The sequence below is a fragment of the Neopelma chrysocephalum genome, unplaced genomic scaffold (assembly GCF_003984885.1).
Source record: "Neopelma chrysocephalum unplaced genomic scaffold, ASM398488v2 Primary Assembly neopelma1_42, whole genome shotgun sequence".
NCBI lineage: Eukaryota > Metazoa > Chordata > Aves > Passeriformes > Pipridae > Neopelma > Neopelma chrysocephalum.
Genome location: NW_020897700.1, coordinates 7225702 through 7250152, shown reverse-complemented (window position 1 = coordinate 7250152; position 24451 = coordinate 7225702). Strand labels below are relative to the sequence as shown.

General features: G+C 36.0%; 1 protein-coding gene across 9 annotated transcripts in view; it reads right to left on the bottom strand.

Moving 5' to 3' along the window:
* The window catches only part of FAT1 (FAT atypical cadherin 1), a 107645-nt gene that overhangs the window by 9816 nt on the left and 73378 nt on the right, over nt 1-24451 (bottom strand). For all 9 annotated transcript variants that reach the window (XR_003533171.1, XM_027676540.1, XM_027676541.1 and 6 more), the window contains 15 exons: nt 18732-22799; nt 17942-18138; nt 16400-16553; nt 14716-14949; nt 13058-13447; nt 11701-11915; nt 11158-11295; nt 10896-11039; nt 8344-8541; nt 3501-4302; nt 2438-2569; nt 2178-2341; nt 1139-1601; nt 474-627; nt 124-234 (listed from right to left, as the gene is read on the bottom strand). Coding sequence is in view for 8 of the 9 variants with exons in the window: in XM_027676540.1 (XP_027532341.1) it covers nt 124-234; nt 474-627; nt 1139-1601; nt 2178-2341; nt 2438-2569; nt 3501-4302; nt 8344-8541; nt 10896-11039; nt 11158-11295; nt 11701-11915; nt 13058-13447; nt 14716-14949; nt 16400-16553; nt 17942-18138; nt 18732-22799 (7564 nt within the window). In the remaining variant the exon portion in view is untranslated. The remainder of the gene's footprint in view (nt 1-123; nt 235-473; nt 628-1138; nt 1602-2177; nt 2342-2437; nt 2570-3500; nt 4303-8343; nt 8542-10895; nt 11040-11157; nt 11296-11700; nt 11916-13057; nt 13448-14715; nt 14950-16399; nt 16554-17941; nt 18139-18731; nt 22800-24451) is intronic.

Here is a 24451-nt window from a genome sequence, read left to right as displayed (position 1 = left end):
TCTCAACAATTCTGGATATATGTAATATAGAGTACTGCACACTATCAGGCAACATCTGAGATTTCAACCAGTTTGAACTGTTATGTAATGCTATTAAAATTCAGTATGTGGAACACTACCTACCTTTCTCCACGAAAGCCTGCTTCACACTCACAAACAGGTCCATCCAAACTGTCAATACATTTGCCACTGTTTTTACATGGATTGTCTTTGCAATATGGACCCAGCTGGCACCTGCAAAGCCAAAACAAACAAACAAAAGTGCATGAATGAACCATTACTTTACTGTAAGTGAGTATATAGTGTGGGATTCAGGCTGTAATATAAGAGCAATCATTAACTTCAACTAACTCCAGGGGGTCTCAAAGTCAGCTTTAAGTAGGAAACAGATAAAAAAGGAAACAGAAACAGTGTTACATTTGTAGCCTGTTCTCTAAGGGGTTCATTGATACAAAAACCCCATACAAACATACCTTTGACCTGTGTATTGTCCTCGGCACTGGCAGATAAAATCATCACTGACCGGGATGCAAGTCCCACCATAAAGGCAGGGGTTGGAAGAACATGGGTTGACACTTACATCGCAGTGAGTTCCCATAAACAAAGGTAAACACTTGCAGTAGTAACCTGAAATCAAATACAGTCTTTTTCAAAAAGACGCACATGGTTTTACTGAATTTGAGATAAAATCCTCCCTGCCCACCTACCTGTTCAAAGACATAGAGGATGGGAAAAAATAGAAATATTTTTTTTGAAAGATGAAGGAAAGTCTAACAGTAAGGTTTATCTTGAACCTGATGGATGGACAACTTTCATCTCTCTCACAATACTCACGTTGTCACAATTATTTCAGAATTTTTAAAGGAAGACTCTAAAGTAGGCAGTTAAGAGGACGGACCTCAGGTCGTGACACTGAAGATTAAATCCCCACTTTGCCAGATGGACTCTTTTACTTCACATCCCAAGGAATTGAATTTAGAACACAGGCAGACAAGAGCCTTCCTACCTGCTCAACAACCAACTTTCTACAGCTCTCTGGGAAAGCACGAATTATGCATAAAGTTGTTTTGTCCTTCAAAGCAGGGAAGCTGAAAAGCAGTTTTGAAAACTGAAAGCAGAAGAATATAGCACAGCTTACCTCCATTTGACAGTGCGTTGCAGATGCCTCCATTCTGACATGGGCTGCTTGAACAACCATCTGTGGTAGTCAGTAAGCATCCAGGAGTGACATCCACAGATTCTTCCATGTGTGCATAATTTCGTGGCTTGCTGTTTAGGGGCAGCTCTTGTCCATTAAGTACAACAGAGTCCATACAGCCTCTGAAACCATTGCTAACCTGAGGACTTCTACCATGTCTTGTACCTTGCTGACGAATATGACCACCAAAAAACACATGATTATCTAAGTTTAGTGTCCTAAGTGTACCAGGAGCAGTACCAGATGCAGTATGCACCCTATCCAGAACCAGTCGGGCATAGTTTCCGTCCACTTCAAGAGATACTGAATGCCACTGGCCATCATTTATCTGAATGCTCTGAACAGAGACAATCCCAGGTCCACTGCCACAATCAAATTTATATTGCAGTCTTCCATGGTGAATCTACAGAGGAAAGCCACAACACCAATAAATGGTCTGCATACTTAAAGAGTATGGAATATTGATGCCTATAAAAGTTTATGTTTGCTGGAAAGACAGGATGATGGTGGTGTTCATAAAAGGCAGTTTAATAACATTGTTTTCCAAACAGTCACAGCAACTGTGATTCATTCAATATAGTTCTTTTAATTAAAACCTACACTTTGTACAATTTTTTCCTCTAGTAAAGAAGTCACAGATCATAATCAAAAACTTACAATACTTCAATACCTTTCATCTTGTGCCTTCAGTATTATAAGCAAAAAAATTTAAAGTTGTTGCTTAAAAAAGGTGATTAGTGAAGCTTTTTTTGTTTGTTTTACTTTTAAAACATTAAAGAAAACAAATTCCTTTTACTCATTTAAAAAATTCTGTACAAGTTTATCACCTAGATGTATAACACACCCTACCTTCAAGGCAATTACCAATTATAACAATTCTACAGAGATGTTATGACTCAATCTTTTAATTTGGCACAAAAAATGGTAAGAAGATGGTAGGAAGAAAAGAGGAAATATGCACTTGGAGATTTTAGCATACCTCTAAGATACTGTAGTCTGTTCCTCGAGCATACATAACAACTGCATGAGCAGAGTAAGTTCTAAGTCTCATTGTCAGCTTCATTTCCTCTTTGTTCTCAGTTTCCATGAGACGGTATTTTACATAGCTGCTCCCAGTAAATGTCACAGCAGAGCCAGCTGGTGCTTAGCAATACAGAAAAGTATAAAATGTATTAGCACATGACTGGAATCAAATTTATATTTGGAAAATAATAGACTTTTTTAGAGTTAATTCCTTACCAGGACACTGTCTAGCTTTGCTGTCTTGGCAAACACAGGTGTATTTTCCTTCCTTTGGATCTCCTAAACATTCAGTACCTTCAGGGCATGGGTTTCCTTCACACACACTATTCACCAGGGGGCATTTCCCTTCTGTAAAACAAAATCCATTATTTCTTTTCTTTCGGCGGTAATACTGTTTTGTGAAAAGGGACTCTTAAGTACAGTAGTTGAAAGTAACTCAAATAATATTCCTAACTATCAGACGTGAAAGTGAAGTAACAGTTACAGGACATGACTGGCACAGATTAGACAAATGGCATATAGAGTGGTTGATGTTCATCCTTATCTTGACTACTCAATTTAATTGGTAAAAGTGGGAAACTGGTGTTGTGGTTTAAGGTTTACCATTACTATCATTCACCATAAAACCCAACATGTCGATATTAAACATGGACAGAGTGAGTTGGGGGGAGCAGGAGAAAAGCACGTCTGTATTTGAGACAGAAAAGGAATGGGCTTTAAATATTTACTTCATATGTGCAAGTTCACCCAGCAACGTTAAGTCTTGATTTTAAAAAGCAATGTTGTTTTCATCTTAGCTAAAGACAAATTAATATTCTGCTATAAATCTGTATGCTTATATGTATTTTAATAAATATTAATTTTCCACATCACCCTGTCATTCCCAGCCAAGTTTGGAAGCTGTGTGGGCCACTTCCCTAAGCAGAAACAAGGAAGTATTCAAGGAACTTTTCAAGAACTTACCTTTGTGCACACAAGACTGAAAATGGCCATCAATATAGAATAGGGAACAACAAAAAAAAATAACTTCTACCATAAAATGGAAAACAAAGGTGTACCCATAAAAAAATAAAAATCCACTCCCATAAGCTTATATTATGTAAGCTCTTAAAATAAGGTAATGAAGTAAGAATTACTCTTTACTCTGAAAAAAATTAGGCAAATGTTGCAGCAAGGATTACAGAACATTTTTAATCTTGTCCTGTAATATAAAATTCCACACATGCATTATAGCTTTTTAAAACCAGAATAATCTTTTCAAGGATATGGTTCTCCTTACCTTTACAAAGACAAACTGCTCTTCTGTGATGTCGGGGAGTGACAAAACTCAACCTGGCTGTGCTGTGCGTTGACATGATGTTCTCATCCACTGTTACTTTTTCTTCACAAAATTTCAAAGGACAATCTAGGCCTGCGCAGAGCTTATGAAACACATCAACTATCCGGACACCTAAAATCTCCTCTAGGTCAGGCACAGAAGAGTTTATCTTGTGGAGCAAAATTCTCATTGGGTGGTGAGAGCTACCAGATTTTTCAATATTCAGGAGGACATCAAGATTTGAGGGAGGATCAGAAGGCTGCAAACTAACAATCTGGATGTCATTTCTCCTCACGCCCAAGATGTTTCTTAACGCTCTCTGGAAATTGCGCCAGTAATCACCAATAAATTCTTCAGGGGACAGGTTTGCAAAGCGTATTGCAATACTGTGATTTAGTAAATCTTGTGTGATTTGTCTGATGTGTACAGTAATATCAGCTGCAGTTGTAAATTTTCCATCTGTAACAGTGACATTTAGGAGGTACTGTCCTACATCTAACCTTTTATGTGCTATTAGTTTGCCACCAGTACTCGAGACGGAGAACAAGGATTCCATTTTGGGGTCCAGACTGTATGTCAAAGTATCATAAACATCTTGGTCGGTTGCATGAATTTTTCCAATGACACCACCTGAATACTCTTCCCCAAAGGCTGTGATAAAGATTTCTAGAGGTAGAATTGCTGGAGAGTAAATGCTTTCCTCAATAACTCTAATATCAATGTAAGTCAAAGATGACAATGGTGGTTTTCCATTATCTGCCACCTAAAGGAAAAATGAGGACAGATTTACATTTTTGCTTTGTCTCAAATTCTAATGTAGATATTTGTACTTCATACAGTAGAGCTGTATTTTTCTATCAAAAATAAAAAAAGTTAATACTGCAAATTTAAAAAGCTTAAAAAAACAGGCACAGACAAACATGTTTTCACTTCTCCGAAGACTAAAAGGCTACAGTGCTCTTATTACCTGAAAACGTCAGGAAGCTGCTAATGCTGGTAGCAAATACAGAGGAAATGTACAGAGGAAATGTACAGTAGCTGACTTCAGACAGCAGATGGTGCTTGAAGCTTTTTTATATCAGGCATGGAAACACACTACAAACTTGAAATGAGTCATGCACTAGAAATGTACAGCATGCTTCATCACAGTTAGGAGGTGGTCTGGAAGACGAACTAAATGTGGTATGCCAAACAGTACTTCAAAAGGAAAACAATACATGCAGAAAGTTACAACTAATTATGTTGTCTTTCATGATTTTTGATCATGGAGAGGGAAAAAACCCACCTGTAGTGCTATTTGCTTCAGACAATTAAAGTAATTATCTTTAACAGAATCAGCCTAATTCAATTTTAAAGCCTTTTTGAACACCCTGTTCTCCACCCCTTTTGGACAAAAATATACACTGTTGTTGTATGAAGATGAGACAAAAAAAGAGTAGAAAAGTGAGAAAAGAGCATTTTTTGGGTTCACTTGCTTTCTGTTTCTCAGCTCTTGTTTCCCATCTACCATTTTTCTCAGAGCTTTTTCCCAGTTACTGAAAGCGACGCAGAAGAAATAGCTAAAGAAGAACTGGAGAGATGTGAAGGTACAGTGGGGATACACAGGGCTCAGAAGGTAGAAGATATTCTTCATTGTTCAAAAGATTTTGCAATAATTTTACGGAGACTACAAGTACACTTTGAAGATCTATGCAGAGAAGCTGCTTTTGATTTTTCATACAGATTTAAGCAAAAAAGGAGTAACTTCAGGCACAAGATTATCTGTAGATGTGTACATAATCATAGCATTTCTAAAAGGTAATGCATATCTCATAAAACTACACGTCTTCATCTGTTAACTCCAAAAGACAGGCATGGCTAGAAACTTGCTCTCTTAGTTACTCAAACATAAATAACGAGAGAAAGAGAGGGAAGGAGGGAGAGAGAGAGAGAGAGCACTCAAATTGGCAAAGTTTTGTTCTGCCTAGATTTCTGCCTGGAAACAAGACATGGCAGACAGTTTAGCTACAGGAGAGATGCCCAAGGGAAACAAGAAAAGGCTCAAAACAAACAGACAAGCAAAATTATAACAAATGGACAGCAAGTAGGAAAGAAGAACCCCAGGAGAAATGATTTTTCAATAGTGCAGATATTTAAAAATCTGTTTTGATTCTACACTAAAGATTTCAGAGTGTGGCACAAAGGACTGCATGACTCATAGCTGAAGATTTCGCACACTAGTGCTGTGAGACATTCGTTAATGGATAATCTATTTGGTTTGGAAAGAGGGCAGGCAAATGTGAGTGGCATGCACATGTAAAGTGACCATTGGGGGAAAAAACCCCAACCTTATTTCTATTAAAACCACAAAAGTAAAGTAATGCTCATATTAAGTAAAGTCTTCTGGAGGTACTGGGTGGGTAGAGTGCATATGGGGGGAGTTGTTTGTGTTTTTATTGTTTTTTTTTTCATTTGTTTGGAGTTTTTTTCTTATCAATTACATGCCTGTAACTTAAGACCATCACTGCCTCAACAATCCATTCTGAAAGCAACTAAGGTGATAGATGTCGATACTGGAAAGCAGTGAAAGTCAGCTAAAAAATGAAAAAAGGGTATCAAGAGATCATAAACAGCCATTAACTTGTGATCTGTAAGATGAAAGTGCAGAAATTAAACAGAGTGCAAACTTGAGAAAATGCTTCCTACAACTTTTGAAAAATCTTTGTTTTAAATGAACAGGGGAAGAATATTTTCCCACAAAAGTCATGACTCTGGTTTTGTGTGTATCATTGGAACTGAAGTCCTGTGATATGGAAATGCTAGTTCTAGTCTTAGATAACTTCATACTCATGTTTCATAAGATAATAGCAAATAATAGCAGCGTTTCCACTGAAAAAAAGGTAGCATAGTGTGAAATGACAAATGGCAATTAAAAGATGGTGACATCTTTCCAGAATCCAGTCGGGAAACTTGTAAATCAACAGATTAGACAGGTCCAAAATATTGAGATTGAATACTACAGCGCACAAAAAATGCACATTAGTATAGTCTGCTCTAATGATTTACAGTCTCTGAGAAGTCTTTGTTCTAAATGAGTACATTTGTTTTAAGACACTTTTTTAGCTACTGGATGCCATTAAAATAGCCCTTATTCATTCCCTAATAAAAAGGCACTTTTCAAGTGCTGTGCTAAAGACAAGATAGCTGAAGTACTGACAGGCTGTTTGCAAGCAGCCTAGAGTCCAGGAAGTAGCTTAAAAATGAAAGAATTGCACGATTCCATCCAGAGGAAGATGTTAGATAGGCATCTCACATTTAAGAAAAGCCAAGAACATTAGGAAGGGCCAAACGCGCACTTAAATCATGAAAAGTGACAAAGTCAGTGAAACAGTCTACATAGAATAGACATAACTGCCTTTGAGTGCATTTATAAGGATATGTTTTAGAGGTAAAATAAATAGAAATTAGTTACTCCTTAGAGAAGATTTAAAATGAAACATATGAATCTTGTTCTACACTAATTCCACATATAGGAAAAACATTGCTTGTTCTTCTTCCATAAACGAAAAAGTGACTTTGAGGGAATAGGCATATCACTACTGAGTTAAAAATGGCTAACAGAGGAATGATACACCTGCTCCCTTTTCCATCTCAACTCTTAAACTTTAAATGAAACTATATCAGTTCTTATACTGATGGCTCCAGGTAACATATTTTAGTGACTCAACCAGCAAATTACAGTATCTGTGGGAATTTCTTCTTCTTTCCCCAAAGAAAACAGACTATGTATAAATATGTCACAATTATCCCAATGTGGACAGAATTCAGTATACACTGTTGCTTTAAAACTCTGCAAGTGCATGTTTACTCAGAAATTATCTGCAATAGTATATGTATAGGAATAACTTGGAGATTGAAAGAAATTCTTCATGTAAAAATAAAGGTAAGAATTTTTATTAAAATATGATTCTGGAAACGAAGTTTAAGACTAGCTATTTTTAGCCTACCAATTTTAAGTCCTCTGTTCACAGCTGCTTAACTTATAACTGAATTAAAAAGACCAAAAAATTGGTTTGAACTTTTCTTACACTAGGTTACAAAAAGTATTTGAGAGAACTTTGCTAGGTTAATGTAACCTTGTACATGGTCTGGCCCTTTTGCACAACAGTGGCAAATGTAGTACATAGTATATGTAGCATTTCAGGTAATTTTTTGGGTTTTATGCTGTGTTTTCCACTGCAAGATCCTGAGATCTCAAACTACTGCACTGCAAGTTTCAATGCTATGACAAAGGTGCACTGACTTGCTTTTCCAAACTTAAAAAAACATGTTTTCAATTGCCATTGGAAAAAGAATGTGGCACTACAGAAAAATTTTTCAGTACTGTTATGTTGTGCAACTTTCAATATCCCTGTTTCTGTCATATGAGTGTAGTCCAGCACACAGCTTCCAGGGTCAAAGTGACAGTGGCAAGAGGAATTCTGCAGTCAATAGTGAGTGACTGTAGGGATCTGTTCCCTGCTGGCTTTTCCAGCATCTGAATCCTGGAAGGCAGAGGGCTTATCAAGACCACTTACCCAGTTAATATTTTACTTACAACTTACTCCTACTGTTAGTTTAATTAAACTTCCCATTACACCTGTGTAGATTTCCATTTAAACCAACAAACTTTGTCTCTGAAGAAGTTACCTCAAGGGATACGCCTCAAATGACTACTTGGCATATCAGCATCTTGTAACAGAAAGACAAGTGGTGGACTGGGAATGAGTGGGAAAAGTTTACTAAATGCTTACAACGCAAAACAGCTAGAGGAGGCGCATCCTACCTTAATGTGAAGTAAATAGTGATCCCTCACTTTGCGATTCAGTGTAGCACTTGTGGTCAGAATTCCCTGCTGGGTAATCTCAAAAGTGTTCTCTTCATTTCCACTCAGGATGGTAAAGAGAAACGGAGGGCCATTGTGAGAAGAATCCTTGTCTGTCACCACGAGTTGCAGCACACTAAATCCAATAGGCTTATTTTCCTATAAATATATAATACACATTGCTTTTGTTAAATTGAGGATATAGTCTGATGCTGATTTCTTCTTCACAACAGAAAAAAACCCCAAATTATTGTCAAACCAGTTAATCGGTATTACGAGAAATCAGAATGACCACATTGTTTAAGAAAAACTACTACCCTCTGAGAATAAAAATAAAAAACAGTAAAAGGAGAAAGGCAGTACATTTTTAAACTTTGTATTATATTTTGAAAGGTAGTTCAGCCTTGACACTTTACATTTTCCACTTCTGGTCTGAATTAACATTACTGTAGCCTAATTACCGAGTCATCAAAGATTTCAAATTTAGCTAAAACACCTGTTAAGAATAATCCAATGCCTTTGTTGGGAGGATTAAAAAAACACATTCCTCCATCTGACCCCTTGTGCCCCTAATTAGTGTTCTGACTATAATTGAGGCTGCTACAGTCACAGTCCAACTAAAATATGAAATCCTGGCTTTAAAATTTGCATCATAAAATCCCTTCAAGTTTGCATCATGTGGAGGCCTGAGGTTTCACAGACACTTCGAATACTTTGGCTTATCATATATCTTACACACACATACAACCTTATCTAACACTTTTAACACCTCTTCCAGAATACTTGTGCTATACTGTATTGACTAGATTTTTAAATATAATACACATTTTAAAAGCAAAAACAAGTAGAGACATTATTTTGAAGTACAACAATAACAAAACGCTATCCTTTCACAGTTGCCAAAACTTCTAATGACAAGCATACTCTTTTTTCTTGAAAGAATAAGTCGTTTTAGTTATCAGACATTGCAGCTGAAGCTTTTTTTCCCTTTCCTCAAAACACACAAGGACTACCATTTTAAAATACAAATATTTACATTTGGACATTTAAAGGAATTTGATTTTCTTAATAGTTAAGCACATTTCTAACTGTGTCCAAATATATCCACCTCTAATACATTAGGAAATGCACACCAGCATTCTTGGGCAACTCCTTCAGCTTCTTCCGTGCTACCTTCATACTAAGACAGGCTTATATGACTGAAATATAAAACAAGAGGTCGTCCTTTTAAATTGAGTAAGAGAAATATTACATAATCCGCAGTTTTAGGAGATACATTAACATTTACTTCAAGAAAGACTAACTGGGGAAAAGAAAATCCCTTTGACAGCGCATAAACACACAAATCTATGAGGGGTTTATGTTGTTTTGGGTTGGGGTTTTTTTGTTTTGGGTTTTTTGGTTGGTTGGTTGGTTTTTGTTGTTAGTTTGTTTTTTAAAGCAAGATCCAGGACATCTTACTTGTGGAGGGGGGCTTGAACTTGGAAATTGGATTTTTGAGGGTCTCAAACCACCACAATACTCTATGTATATTGGATAGAGATTAATCACTTTGTCTTATTTCAGAAAGCTACCTTACATATCATGTACACCATCTCAAACAGAACTGGTATGTTAGGATGACACAGTGCACCAGATAACATTGCCTGATCCTCACTGATCTATTGTACTAGACCAGGCACCAGCAACAGCAAAAGGACCCAAGGGATTGAGCTCATTTACAGTAGATAAAGGTCTGAATACAATTCCTTTGTTGTCTTTCCTTTATTCTCTATTGAATTCAGGAAGACAAGAAGTACAGACACTGCCCTTGCTGTCTTTGCTTTAGTAGAGTTTTTTGAATCAGACAAGTACATGCCAGACGCTTGAGAATCTGGCCCACTGCTACCCTCCTAAGATGCAAAATTAGTCAAAGGATTGGTATGCAGCATTATGCAATACTACTCCTGTACTAAACACTTCTGATCCCAGAGAAGGCCAACAGAAATTAAGTCTTAACCTATGTGCCATGGTGCACAACACTAGCTTCACAGTAATAGGTACCTAAAAGATCTTTTTGTAAGAAGTAACTCTTAAGATTAAAAAGAAATAGTGAAATAATTATGTATTTTAACGTCCCTGTATGACGTTAAGAATGTTACGAACGTAAATGCAATGTATAATATGTACACATACAAGGAACATGAAAAAGAACCTAGAGAGGTTGTAGTCTCCCTCACTGGGGATGTTCAAGAACGTCTGGATGCAATTCTCTGCAGTGTGCTCTAAGATGATCCTGATTGAGCAGGGAGGCTGGACCACATGACCCACTGGTCCCTTCCAACCTGACCCATTCTGTGATTCTGTGAACTTGCAATGCAAGTTTGTAAATAATCTGCACAATAGGAACTTTGTAACCCTTAACACTTATTTGGTAAGCAGTCTCACGGGTGACCTTAAATAATTAAAAATACAGAAAAATAGAACTGAAGCATTAGATTTATTGATTTGACTACTTCATTATCTGTATTTACCTGGATGATAACACTATAGTTTCCTTTTGAGAATACTGGAGGATTATCATTTACATCAGAAACATCAATATTAACTGTGGTTGTATTAAGTCTAGGTGGACTTCCATTATCTGAAGCTTGAACTGTCAAGGTATATCCTGATATCTAAAAAACAATCAAAAAAAATTTCAAACATTCACTAAAGAGCAAAACGTAACAATCTCGTAATGATCTCTATATCATTAAATTAATCTCAACAGCTCAAAAAGCATGAACAATTTACCTTTTCTCTGTCTAGAAGCTTAGCCACTTTTATTTCACCCCTGGTAGGGTCAATTGTAAAAGGATTTCCTTGATTGCCATCTATAATTGTGTAGTGAATGCGGTTGTTAGAAGGTCCATCAGCATCATCTGCCATAACCTAAGGGACATTACAGTTTCATCAGTTTCATTTAAAAGAGGTTGAAATAGACTCTAGCACCTTTCAGGTGAACTCATCCTGAAGATGAGCTGTTTTGATCTAACACATTTCATAGTTTTAAGAGAAATGTCATCCAAATAGAACATACCAACATCACTTAATTTCCTGAATTTCTTCTGAAAATGAAGTCATATTCTCATGAGGAGAACATAAATATATCACAAAACATCATCTATTTTCCCACAGCATCTGAAGTCCCCGGTTCTGAAACTTTTTCAAAGTAAATTTTCAGTTCACTCAGTGGCAAACATCTATTCATTTATGTTCACCTTCAAATCAACACTTACTCCTTCAAGACGGAAGCACGATCATCATGACAGTATTTTTCAAAAAAACAATACGTACTGTAATAACTGATTGTTCAAGCACAGCGTCTTCACTGATTACTGCAGTGTAAGTGTCTTGGCTAAACACTGGAGTGTTGTCATTGATATCCGTGACATTAATATTCACTGTTACAACATCACTTAATGAAGGCGTGCCTCCATCTGTAGCTTCCACTGTCAAGTAGTACTCATGAGAACTTTCATAATCCAAGCTCTCAATGATAAAAATAGCTCCTAGGAAAGAAGAAGACAAAAAAAGCCTCACATAAACTCTGCTATTGTTGTAGTATTATGTATTGCAACTTTTTATTTTGGCCTGACAAATACTCAGCTTTTTCAGGGCTTGGATTTGTCACTGTAAAGCTGGAACTACACAGTGAAATGAGCACGCTTTACATGCGTAAGTAAAAAGATGAGAAATTCCTGCCATTACCACAGAAGACTCACACTTTAAAAACACTTGGCTTACATTTGTAATGTGAGTTTTTAACTGACTAGTTAAGATAGTGCAGTCCCTAACATACACATTGATTTGCTTCTGGAAGAGTTTTTCTGGAACTTTTTCCCTACTTTCAAATATATGGAGTTTATCTGGCAAAGTACTTCTATACTATAGTACCAGCATGCACACTGAAAAAAGCAGCTGGAAGAATTATAATTTCAATTACAGTAATACAATTAACTACTAAGAACTTCTGGGTAAAAATCTTATTAAAAACAAACAAACAAATAAACCCAACAAACTTTACCAGAAATTAGCTGTAGAAAAATAACTGTATACGAAAACAAAACTAGAACTGAGGTGTATGTTGATTTTTAACAAAGAATTGTCATTAATAAGGAAAAATTCTCTACAGAACCTAAATAGTTTCTGAGATTAAATCTAACTATCATGCAAGCCTAAAATCTCCACTGTCATGCTGGGTATATGGTTGAACACAATATTCCAAGCCCTTTAATGTTGTTTCAAACTTCTTTAAGATTACTGTCTTTGTGGACCAATGACTAGTTTTCCCAATCAATTTAATTTCTGATCCCTCTTTTACCAAGTCTTTATTTTCTTTTCTGAAAAGACTATTATACTTCTATTACTACAGATCTATGTCTTTTCACCCTCTCTGCCCCCAGGGTGGGGGGTATTCCAGTTAGGAAACCCTTACTCTTGCCAGCTAAATGAATCTTATCCAAGCAGCAACAAATAAAGTTCCTATTCTACATTCTACGGTACTCCTCTAGTAAACATGCTGGCAAAATGGTGAGAAGACAGTAGCAGCGACTACAGCCAGGATGATGCACGCAAATTATACATAACCTATTTGGTTGAACTCGATTGTGCTCGATTAGTCTAAAGTATATTCACAGTTGTAATCTGTTACCTGTTGTTGAATCGATGCTGAATTTTCCATGTTCATTCCCGCTGACTATTGCGTATGTGATTTCAGCATTGGCTTCAATGTCCCTACTTGCAGCGTAAATCTGGAGAACTTCAGTTCCAACCAAAATGTCCTCTGATACACTTGCACTGTATTCCCTATGCTCAAATACGGGTGGATTATCATTTATATCCAAAACAGAAACTATAAGACTACTTGTTGAAGATAGTCTTCTAGGTAAACCTTCATCTGTAGCCTTTAAAGTTAGCGCGTACACAGCCTGTAATTCCCGATCCAAAGGCTTCTCCAAATGAATGATTCCAGAGAATTCATCAATAGAGAACTGCCCCTCTGCAGAGTTCACCAGTGAATAAAGGATTTTACGGTTCAATCCTGCATTTTGAAAACAATTTTCAAGTACAAAGCAGCTGTTAAAATATACCAGCATAATAATTGTTCTGATAGCTATAGAAATAAAAACATGCGTGCTAAATATTATCTTTCATGTTAAAAGTAAATTTTAGCAAGAGTTAAAAGCTCTTGTGAAGGGCAGAATAATTTAAAAAAAAAATTAAGCTAACACTTAATTGCACTGATTTTCTGTCACAGAGAAAACATGAAGCATGGTTATGCTTCAGTCACAGTACTAGCTACTATGAAACAATTACTAATATAAATCTAATTATAACTTTAGAAAAACAGCATCTGCTTAGCAGGCTTGAAATAACAGAGGAGGATATGGGAGAGTTAGGTTGCATCAAATAACTAGACTCAATACCAGTAAGTTTATCTAAGTAAGAACCGTGCCCCAAAATTACCAGGAACATAATTTCTGGCAATCTTTCTGTATAAAACAAACAAACGAGCAAATTATAGGTTTTGGGACAAAGTATTTCAGTCCTCCTGAAAGCCTCAAAGTGTGAAAACATCTGTCTGTTACCTTCCAAATGAGCAACCTAGCTTTACCATAGCTCAAAACAAGTCGGTTGTTTCACAGGACTGAGGCAACTATTCATTAATATCACTTGATTAATAAACTGATGATATATGGAAGTCATACACTTTTAAAAATATTTTATGCTGTTGTATTCCTTACAAGAAAGCCTATGAACAAACTCTTTATAATGTCGTTTTCAGTTCATGTTCACTTAAATACTTGTAACTGAACACTGAAGATAAAGAGACAGCAAAAATCTTAACACGGTGTCATACACAGAAAGCTACAACTGACCAGAGTTCTCTTTATGGTATGATCATCGATGGCTAGCCAGAGAAGCACACATTCAAAAATCTATGAATGCATATTTACATGAACAGACATGGCTTGATACGACCTTTTACTTACATCAGGAGAAAAAGGATGAACCTAATCCATCATAATATTAATATATAACCACACTAAAAATATCTTATATTTTGTCTCTCTCCCCTCTCTTCTTTTTTGCAGACACACAAAAGGGATGTCTTCCAAGCTACTCACACATGGAAGTCAGGTGTTACATGATTTAGTAGACCTAAATATATCTTTCAGGAGTCTATTCCTGAGTGGTGTTGAACATTGTCAGTTCTACTGAAACACTTGACACATCTCAGGATAAGACTAAAAAAACAATACTATAACTTTGAGACCATGACAAAAGTATTGATCAAAGAATGCATACCTGCATCTGCATCTGTTGCCTGCACTCTTGTCAAAAGGGTTTTAGGCTCTGTGTTTTCAAATACTGTAATGGAGTAAGTATCAGTTGTAAACTCTGGGGCATTATCATTCACATCTTCCAGAGTCAGAATAATATTAGCTTGGCAGAATCTTCCTCCTCCATCTGTGGCTTTTACTAGAAGATGATAAACTGCTTGTTGCTCACGATCAAGTGCCATTAATGTTTTCAGTTCACCTACAAACAGAAAAACACAAGTAAGTTGAAGTAAGTTGCAAGACTTCAAGTATCCCTAACACGTTTTTCCCTAAAATCAGAAAAACTAAACAACAATTTTCTTCTTTACAGAAATTTCATCAGTGCCTAAGTCAATAGCTGTACTGCACTAATGAGCTCCACTTTGGCCAAAGCATGTAAGTGACCTGCCTTTTCAACTTGAAAAGATTAAACACTAAAATTCCCTTTTTTCTTTACCCCCAATGCTGCTTTTGAAACAAAAATTAGCTAAAGTAAAACTATCTGATGGTGCAAAAAGAGAAAAATGTGTATGCACGCACAAATCCATATGTATTTGTGCAACAACAATGAAAATATTAGAACTCTGTCTTTAAAAAAATGCAAGGTTAAATCCATGCCTGGTTTTCCTGGGTTATTTAGTTGTATTCCTTCCACAGCTATTGATGTTTCCTCCTCTGACATTCACTGAATAAACAGAGCTACTCACACTATCAGATATAACCTGCTACTACAGACAAACATGTAGAAGTCTTAACACATACTTTCTTTCCAAAATGACAGAAAAAAATGAGAAGCACTATGTGTAGTCATTGTCTCCTTTTAACCAATTCAAAAAAGTATTATGAAATACCTGTTAAAGAGTATTCTAGCCCTATCAAATTTGAATTTATGTAACAATATACTAGCACATCACACAAGTGACACTTAAAGAAAAAAAATACAAACCCCACAAAGTAAGGTCCTTCTCTTTATTTTGTCACTGAAGTATCCTAATCTCTGTATTTCCATTACATGTTTGTATTTATCTTATTTCATTTTTTCTATATTGTTTACTACTCTCTTCCTACTGCTTGTCTCCTGCAGCCCGCACAGTACAGGATTTTGGCATTAGCTGTGACCTATACTATAATCCAAAACACACAAATGCCATGAAAACCAAAATCAAGCAAGTTAAAAGTTAATTTTATTTATATAATGCTTCCAATAAAACTGGAGGTGCTTTTGGTGTTTACTATGAAAAGAAAATTTGTTGCTCCTCAAATTTAATATATCTCATCCCATTTAATATACCAAAACAATTGATGGCAAAGATATTTTCAGTAATAAACCATTATTACTACTACTGCTATGATGAATATAAAAAGAACAAATTTTATAGCCTACTTTTACTCCAGTCACTTCAGCATGGAAATTTCTCGCTTCGAGGCAATTACCCTGTTTACTCTTTAGTTTCTCATCTATTAAAATACTTGCCTTTTGCTTGACTTCTATTCAATATGTTATTAGTATTTGTGTAGTAGAAACTCACATTTTAAACAGTTGTACAATAAAGCAACCCTTAGAAGAAAGTTTAAGTACTGACATTTATGTATGTCTTACTGTAATAGTAAAACATTTTATAAAATGAGGTGATGACTGGAATCTTGTATAGTGTATAAAGTATTATTACCTGTGTCTGGAGTGAGTCTGAATTTTTCTGCTCCTGTGCCATGCAGTGTGTAAGTAATTTCTGCATTGGAACGAATATCTGCATCTGTAGCAGATACCTGCATTATCAGTTTGCCAGGAAGGGTATCCTCAGGAACGGAATCAGTGTATAAAGTCTGCAAGATTTTAAAGTTACAATAAAAGATTAAACATATGCAGTAAGCAGAGCTTGGGAAGGCGAGGGGAAGAAGGAATGACAGAGGAAATAACATTCTGTTTGAAAGTTTGGTAACATATGAAGTGAACCAGAGGACGAAACAGCTGAAAATTAAAAGAACTTATGATTTTCTAATTAATTAATTTGCATTTATTAGATTATTCAGAAAGGTATTTAATACTGCAACTAGAGGGACTCTTGAATATCACTGCACTGCTAAGAACTCTAAACACTTGTAAACGATTAACTAATAATCAAATGCATTCCCAAAATAGGAGTTATAAATGTTTCTTAATTTAATATTTTCCTCTTTTGGTGGAGCATCTTTTCTAGGCCTGTCTCAATCCACATGAAATTGATATCTACCTTTCTTGTAGTGACACAAAAGCTTCTAGATAAAATAAAAAATAGGAAAAAAGATTTAGAATTTAAAGGCACTAAGCATCCCTGCAGCTCAACCATCTCATGAATGTACGTTAAATTAGAAGTACTGAGTCTTATAACACCAATATTAACAAAGGGAAAAAGAAGAAACAAAAGCTAAAAACCCTGACTTGGCAGTCTGTATATAACCAACATAAACATCAACTAAGAAAAGAAACATAATATTCGCTCTATACTTGCCCTTCCTAGTCCAAGGTAAGATTTCCACCTGGTAATATCAAATATGTGTTCAACTATGAAAAGTCCAAATGTGCTAAAGTAAACAAATAAACAAACACAAAAAAAACCCCCAAAAGCTGGGTTTCCTTGTAAGGCAATTACACATCTTGCAAGGGCCACCTTTCTGGATTTTTCCATTTCTAATTTTTCATGTCCATTTTTGCATACTATCAAATCTGGTAAGGTAGACAGCTTTGAAACAAGAAAACATTTACGGATTACAGATTTTTGGTGCTTCTGAATGCAACTGCAATATAATCTTCCAGTTTTTTCAACTCTTTTATCACAGGAAATACACACATGTATCAACTAAGTGATGTTATACAGTCTTCTTTGAGACCTTGGTTCTTTCATAAAATAGAGCATATAAACTATCATGGTTGCAGCTTCAAACAATTCCTTTTGGAAAAGCATGCATTAACACAGAAGAAATGTACTACAATTATTCTTATATTCTTCAAATACCCATTGAGTGTCAAAATTCCATCAATGAATTGTCTCTGGATATTTAAAAAACATGTCCATGAAGTATCTTTTTTTACGGCATTCTATCTTAATAGTTAAAACTTTTGTTACTGGTTTAAAAGGAATAGCTATTTGTCAGTCTCCTGAGAAGCAATTTCAGAGGAAATGTAGATTTTATGTATGAAAGGAGTTGGACACAGAAGGCAAGACTCTGCCTACCTTTTCACAAACAGGGCTATTATCATTAGCATCAAGGACTTTAACCTCCACCACAGCTTTTGTTGCAAAGGTCCCATCAGTAGCTGTAATATTTAGAAGATAATTATCCTTTTCTTCCCTGTCCAGAGGCTTTTTGACATAGACCTTCCATTCATTCTGTATATTTTCAATAGCAAACTGTCCCAAAGGATCACCTCCTGAAATATGAAAAGAAATATTTATTACTACTGTAACTTTATCAAAATTAAGGTATAGTCAAAAAGAAAAGAAAGTAAATGTAAATAAGCACCCACTCTCTATGGCTTTACAAGAGAAACAGCTTCATTTCCCAGATAAAAATTGTCAGTACATGCTCATATAACAAATTTAACTATGGCCAACAGAATCCATAAAAATCAATACAGAAATTCATGTAGCATTATAGAAAACATCAAGACATATGCTAAGTAAAAACAATAAAATACTCCATTGAAAATTAATACCCTATTATTTTGTGAAAATTCTTTCACAGTCTAAGTGTAAGTACATTTTTAAAATAAAATTTGAGACATAAGTAAACAATAAACATAGGAAAGTGTTTTAAGCAAGGCATACATGAAACAAAGCTGAGATCTGCTTTCTAAACCTAATTTTTCCACTGAAGTTTTTCATATGCATACTAAGACACACACACTCTCTTTGCAGCTCTATAGTTTCAAATACTTGCAAATCATTTCAAAGATTAAGTTATATTGCACATCATTCCAAGACCACTCAAATGATTATTCTGACATTACCCCAAAAGATTTACCTGTAATGTAATAAAAGACTTGTCTATTGGTTTCTTCTGTGTCAGCATCAGTTGTACTCAGTATGGCAATTACCCCACCAGGAGGGTCATCCTCACTGACTGTTCCTTTATATATCTCCGCAGTAAATCGTGGAGGATTGTCATTCACATCTGTAACAGTAACTTCAACTACAGCCATAGAAGACAGTTGAATTTTTTCACCCCGGTCAGATGCAACCACTGTGATTTTGTATTTGTCTCGTATCTCATGATCAAGTTCTTTAAGAGTGGTAATCCAGCCAGTCTCCATGTTTATGGCAAAAGACTCTATAATGTCTACCTCTTGAGAAGGATCCAAGCTGTAAGTAACCTGCCCATTGAGTCCTGAATCTAAGTCAGTTCCTTTAACCTGTATGACTCTTGTTCCAGCTGGTGTGTTTTCTACGATGAATGCTTCATATGGATTGGACTCCAAAATGGGTTTGTTATCATTTGCATCTTTTATCTGAATGCTTACCTCTACTGAGGAAACAACATTATAAACTTCATTTGGATACTGTGCTCGAACTGAGAATTGGTACCATTTAGTTGTTTCATGATCAAGATTCTTCTCAAGTTTCAACTCTCCGGTCTGTCGGTCAATCACAAAAAAGTCATCTCTGTTGCTTTCAGGAGTGTTCCCTTTAATCAGACTATATACTAAAGTCTGATTATGCTCTGCTTTGATAACATCTATCACAGTCCCAATTGGAATGTCTTCAGAAACTGCATAAGAATAAAATGGTTCTAAAAATTTTGGAGGAGGTACTTCTGGTGGGAGTATTCTAGCATAGACAGGAACAACTGACTCTTTCTGGGGGGATCCACCATCAATTGCTCTAACAAGGAAAGTAAGAAACTCATTTTCCAAACCAATTAAGCTTTCTTTTGTAGTAATTATACCAGACAGAGAATCGATTTCTAAATTCTCTCTTACATTTTCAGACTCTGCTTCAATACTATATGTGATGTCTGCATTTGTACCCTCATCAGCATCAGATGCCCAGACTTTAATGACAGAAGTACCCCGTGGAACATCAGATCCAATATTTACTTTATACTCTGTGGCTCGGAATTGAGGAGCATTATCATTGTCATCTGTAAGTATTACGTTAACAGTACAGAAAGCAACTTTTCCTCCTGAATCTTTGGCCATTAAACTAATGGCAATTACTTTTTCCGCTTGTGTTTCACGGTCAAGCTTTTCAGAGGTAAATATCTGCCCTCTCTCATTTGTATAAAATCTGTCTTTGGCAAAGTCATTCACAATGTGGTAAGTGATGTGGCCATGTGTACCAGAATCTCCATCTGTTGCTTTAACTTCAGTCACCAAGGTATGCAATGGAGCATTTTCAGCTAGTTCAACCTCATATTCATTCTGGCTGAAAACAGGACTGTGCATATTGGCACTGGTTACAGTTATATGGACTTGGGCTGAGCTTCTGAAGACCCCATCAGAAACAGACACATTAAGATTATAATGTGACTTTAGTGTCTGTCTGCGTACGTTTGAGATGGTGATAATGCCCGTTTTACTATTAATTACAAAATTCTTCTCATCGTTGCCTGTCAGAATGGAGTACTCCAGCTTGTCAACATCCGAACTATCTGCATCTGAAGCTTGCACACATGTCACAAAATGCCCTCGAGGAGCCAGTTCACTAATTTTAGCTTCATAAACCAATTGGCTAAAAAGAGGGGGGTTATCATTGAGATCGATTACATCAACTGTTACAATGACATCAGTACTCAAGGGCAGCATGCCACCATCTATGGCCCTTATTAGTAACTTGTGTTGTTTGAGTTGTTCATAGTCCAAAGTTCTTGCTGTAAGAATGAGTCCAGTGCTGCTGTCTATGTGAAAGTAGTCAAGACTTTCACTATTATCCTCAACCAAGTGATAGGAAATCCCCCTATTGTTTCCAGAATCGGCGTCTGTAGCGCTCACTTTTACAACAGATGTTCCAACAACAGATGCTTCAGAAAGTGTTGCAGCGTAAGACTGCTCTGTAAACACAGGAGGGTTATCATTGATGTCTTCCACTATTATGTCTACAAACACATCAGCATGTGCCCCAGTTAGGGAGTCTGTTGCTCGAACACTCAGTTTATAGGCTGGATGAGACTCAAAATCAAGTGGGGCAACAACATTTATAACTCCAGTGTTGAAGTTGATAGTGAACTGACTGAAAGGATCTCCACCTGTGATGCTGTAAAACACCTTAAGTCCTTCTGGGCTGTTCGCTTGTACATGTACCACAGGACTATGGAGCTGAATGTTTTCTGGTATCTCTGCACTGTAGAAAGGCTTTTCAAACACTGGCATAGCTTTACTCATAACTGTAATTGGGACTATAACTTCAGCAGAGAAAGCAGGCTCTCCTCCATCTTTTGCCACTACTGTGACTAGATACTCTTTATTTAGTATGTCTGGTTCAAACTTCTTCTTCAGGGAGATTTCACCAGTGGGATCAATTTGGAAATGTTCATGATGTTCTTTGAGATAGTAATGCACCTCTCCATTTCTGCCTGTATCTTTATCTACTGCAGTGACACGTTGAATAACATGGCCTGCTTCAGAATCTACTTTAACAACAGCATAATATGGAAGATTGACAAAAAATGGAGTGTTATCATTTACATCTTCCACTGTGACTTTAACTACAATGTGTGCAACAACTGATGGTTTATTTTCCCCTGTCACTTCTACGACCACATCAAAAGATTCTTGCTGCTCACGATCAAATGGTATTCCTGTTGTTGAAAGGACTCCTGAAGTTGGGCTTACTTTAAATCTGCTGTCTGGATTTAGAATATGGTAAAACAAAGGCTCATTTATTTGATTCCCTATAGCAGTAACAACAGCTATTGTTTTTGCCTCTGTGGAATTCTCCTGCACTGTTGCAGAGTAAGAACTCTGTGTGAACTTCAGCTGGCTTGCTTTGCTTTCTTTCACATTAATTTTTACAGATGCAGTGCTTGCAAATCTGCCATCAGATGCTCTCACTGTTAATTCATATCTGCTTCTTAACTGACTTGTATTTTGTACTGTTATATCTCCAGTCTGAGGGTTTATTGAAAATTTTTCTCCAATGTTGCCTTCAATAATGGAATAAATTAATTGTGAAAAAATGCCTGAATCAGCATCAGTGGCATTTACACTGATGACTTTCACGCCTTTATAGGTTGGAACCAGAATGGATGTCTCATATAACTCTCTCGAAAACATAGGAGGGCAATCATTGATGTCAATTACATAAATAGTAACATTAGCTGCATATTCTGCATATAGACGTGGTGTCCCCATATCATGTACTTGCACTGAGAAGTGGAAAATATTTGTCTCCTCATAGTCCAGACTCATTACTGTCCGAATGGCACCAGTGCTGGAATCAATGGCAAAATACTTGCGGACAGATGGTTCAACAATTTGATAAACAAGCAAAGCATTAGATTCTTTATCAGCGTCCGTAGCTCGAATTACTAATGGGATATTCTTGTCAGTCAGAACCACACTGTTAATTGAAGCTGATTCACTGATGAGTCCTGTATATTCAGCCTGCATAAAAATTGGTGTATTGTCATTCTCATCTCGAAGATGTATCAAAACTGTTGCATTAGTGGACAAGCCAGCCATGTTTGTTCCTTGCACAGTTAGAGTGTAAAAAGGCAAAGTTTCAAAATCAAGTATCTTCTGAGAAACAATGACACCTGAGTTTGGGTTGATAGCAAAGGCATCATCTGTATTACCATCTTTTATTTCATAAACTACGGAAGACTGACTGTATGCTGTAACCATTCCAACAAAACTACCAATGCTGGCACTTTCACTGATTTCTGTAGAATATTCTTTGGCTGTGAATTTTGGAGAGGCGTTATCAGAAACCGTAACAAATATGTGCACAGAGGTTACTTCACTCATTGGAGGATCTCCTCTGTCTGTAGCTTTTACCATCAGATTGTATTCTTCCTGGTTACTACGATCTAATTCCTTTGCAATTTTAATCATGCCAAAAATGGGATCAATAAGGAAGGAATTTCCAATATTCCCTGTGAAGAAAGAGAAAAGCAATTAAGAAAGAGGTGTACAGAATTTAAAGGATGACTGCTTATTTAGCTCTATAGCTCAAAGAGACATAGATAGAAGACAGAGTTTTTTTGACAAACATTTGTTAGCCTCTCTGGAAAGTTTTCTGTAATCAAGAGTTAGCAGTAATTCTAAGTTTACTTGTGGAAATATTGCATAAAATATAGTTAGCAAAGCCTTGAAAATAAATGCTAAAATTTTGGTTTAGCTAACTTAAGTATCTACTGTAGCTGAAAGAAACTTCCATTCAGAAGTTAACATCAGTGGAACAAAAGTTACATTTTATAATCTAAAACTATACTGTTTTGAAAAAAAAAGAAGGGTTTTAATGAATAAACACTTGTGAATCTTAATTGTTTATGCAAGTATTGTTTAAATCACTACTTCAGAAATAATCTTTCTGAATTGGACCGATAGTTCTCTCTCAACTTCCTATTGATACACAGACAACTTAATTGCTGTGACAGTATTAGAAGAAAAATAATACCTGCTGAGAAAAACCAGCTGCCATTTGATATACACTTGTTTGCTTTATATTTTCAAATATATAGATGAACTGCATATAATATTTGGCTCATGTACTAAACATGACAAGATTTAACATTTCACTTCCCTAAAAAATCACATTATTAAAGCCACTTTCTCAGCATAGAAAAAATTCATTAAGAACTTCTGAGTTATGCACATGAGTAGGCAAGAGGGATTTTTTGTGGTTTTTTTTTTTTTTAGTGGAGACTCTTAAACACAGTGGCATTCTTAGAATATTCCATTACAAATCTAGGCAGCTCTTACAAGCATTTAAGGAATGGTCCTTCCATATGCTTAGAACATAGTAAATGTCATATTTCTAGAAATAACAGAAAACAAACATGTATTTTAAGCAACTTATGAGACACTTAAATACATTAATTCTTTTCAGAGAATCATAAACAGAGCTTTGTTTTAATACAATGTTAAAGTATGTTTTCATATCAAAACAACACTTTAGGGAAGAAAAGGAAAATATTTACAGTAAACAATTCCTATCCTTTACAAAGCATTTGTGCATATCACTTTGCATGCAACAGTAACTGAATAACTTTTTACCTATTCTCTTTTATATAGTTTCTTATGCTTGTTACTGGGATTTTTATTTTAAATTACTTTTTACCTTTAAAGTAGTACTGCACACACAGGTAATGAAATATAAATAATTTTTTTCCCAGTCATAGTGTCTACATAGCTCAGGACCTTGGCAATGGCAAACTTGTATCCAGATTTAATGGACTGAACCAAAACACACTTTCCCTTGGTAAGTGAACTCAATGAATGTCAATCCTGTTTTCATACTATTAAAAATTGCCAGCATTTGAATCACATTGTTCTAGACAAATTCAGGAAGATATTCTGAGGTTAAAAATAAGCAGCCATACCTAATCCTCTTTTCTGGCCTGCAATCTGAAAGGAGTCTTAATGCCAAATTGACCAGAATAGCAGTCCCATTACCCAAAATCAGCCAGTGGGAACCATGGAAAGCAACAGCTTCCTTGATACATGTAACAGAAAGATTAACTTAAAAACTGGGATTAACTAGGGATTAAGTATATGGATATTTTAAAGGTATTTTTGAGCTCCT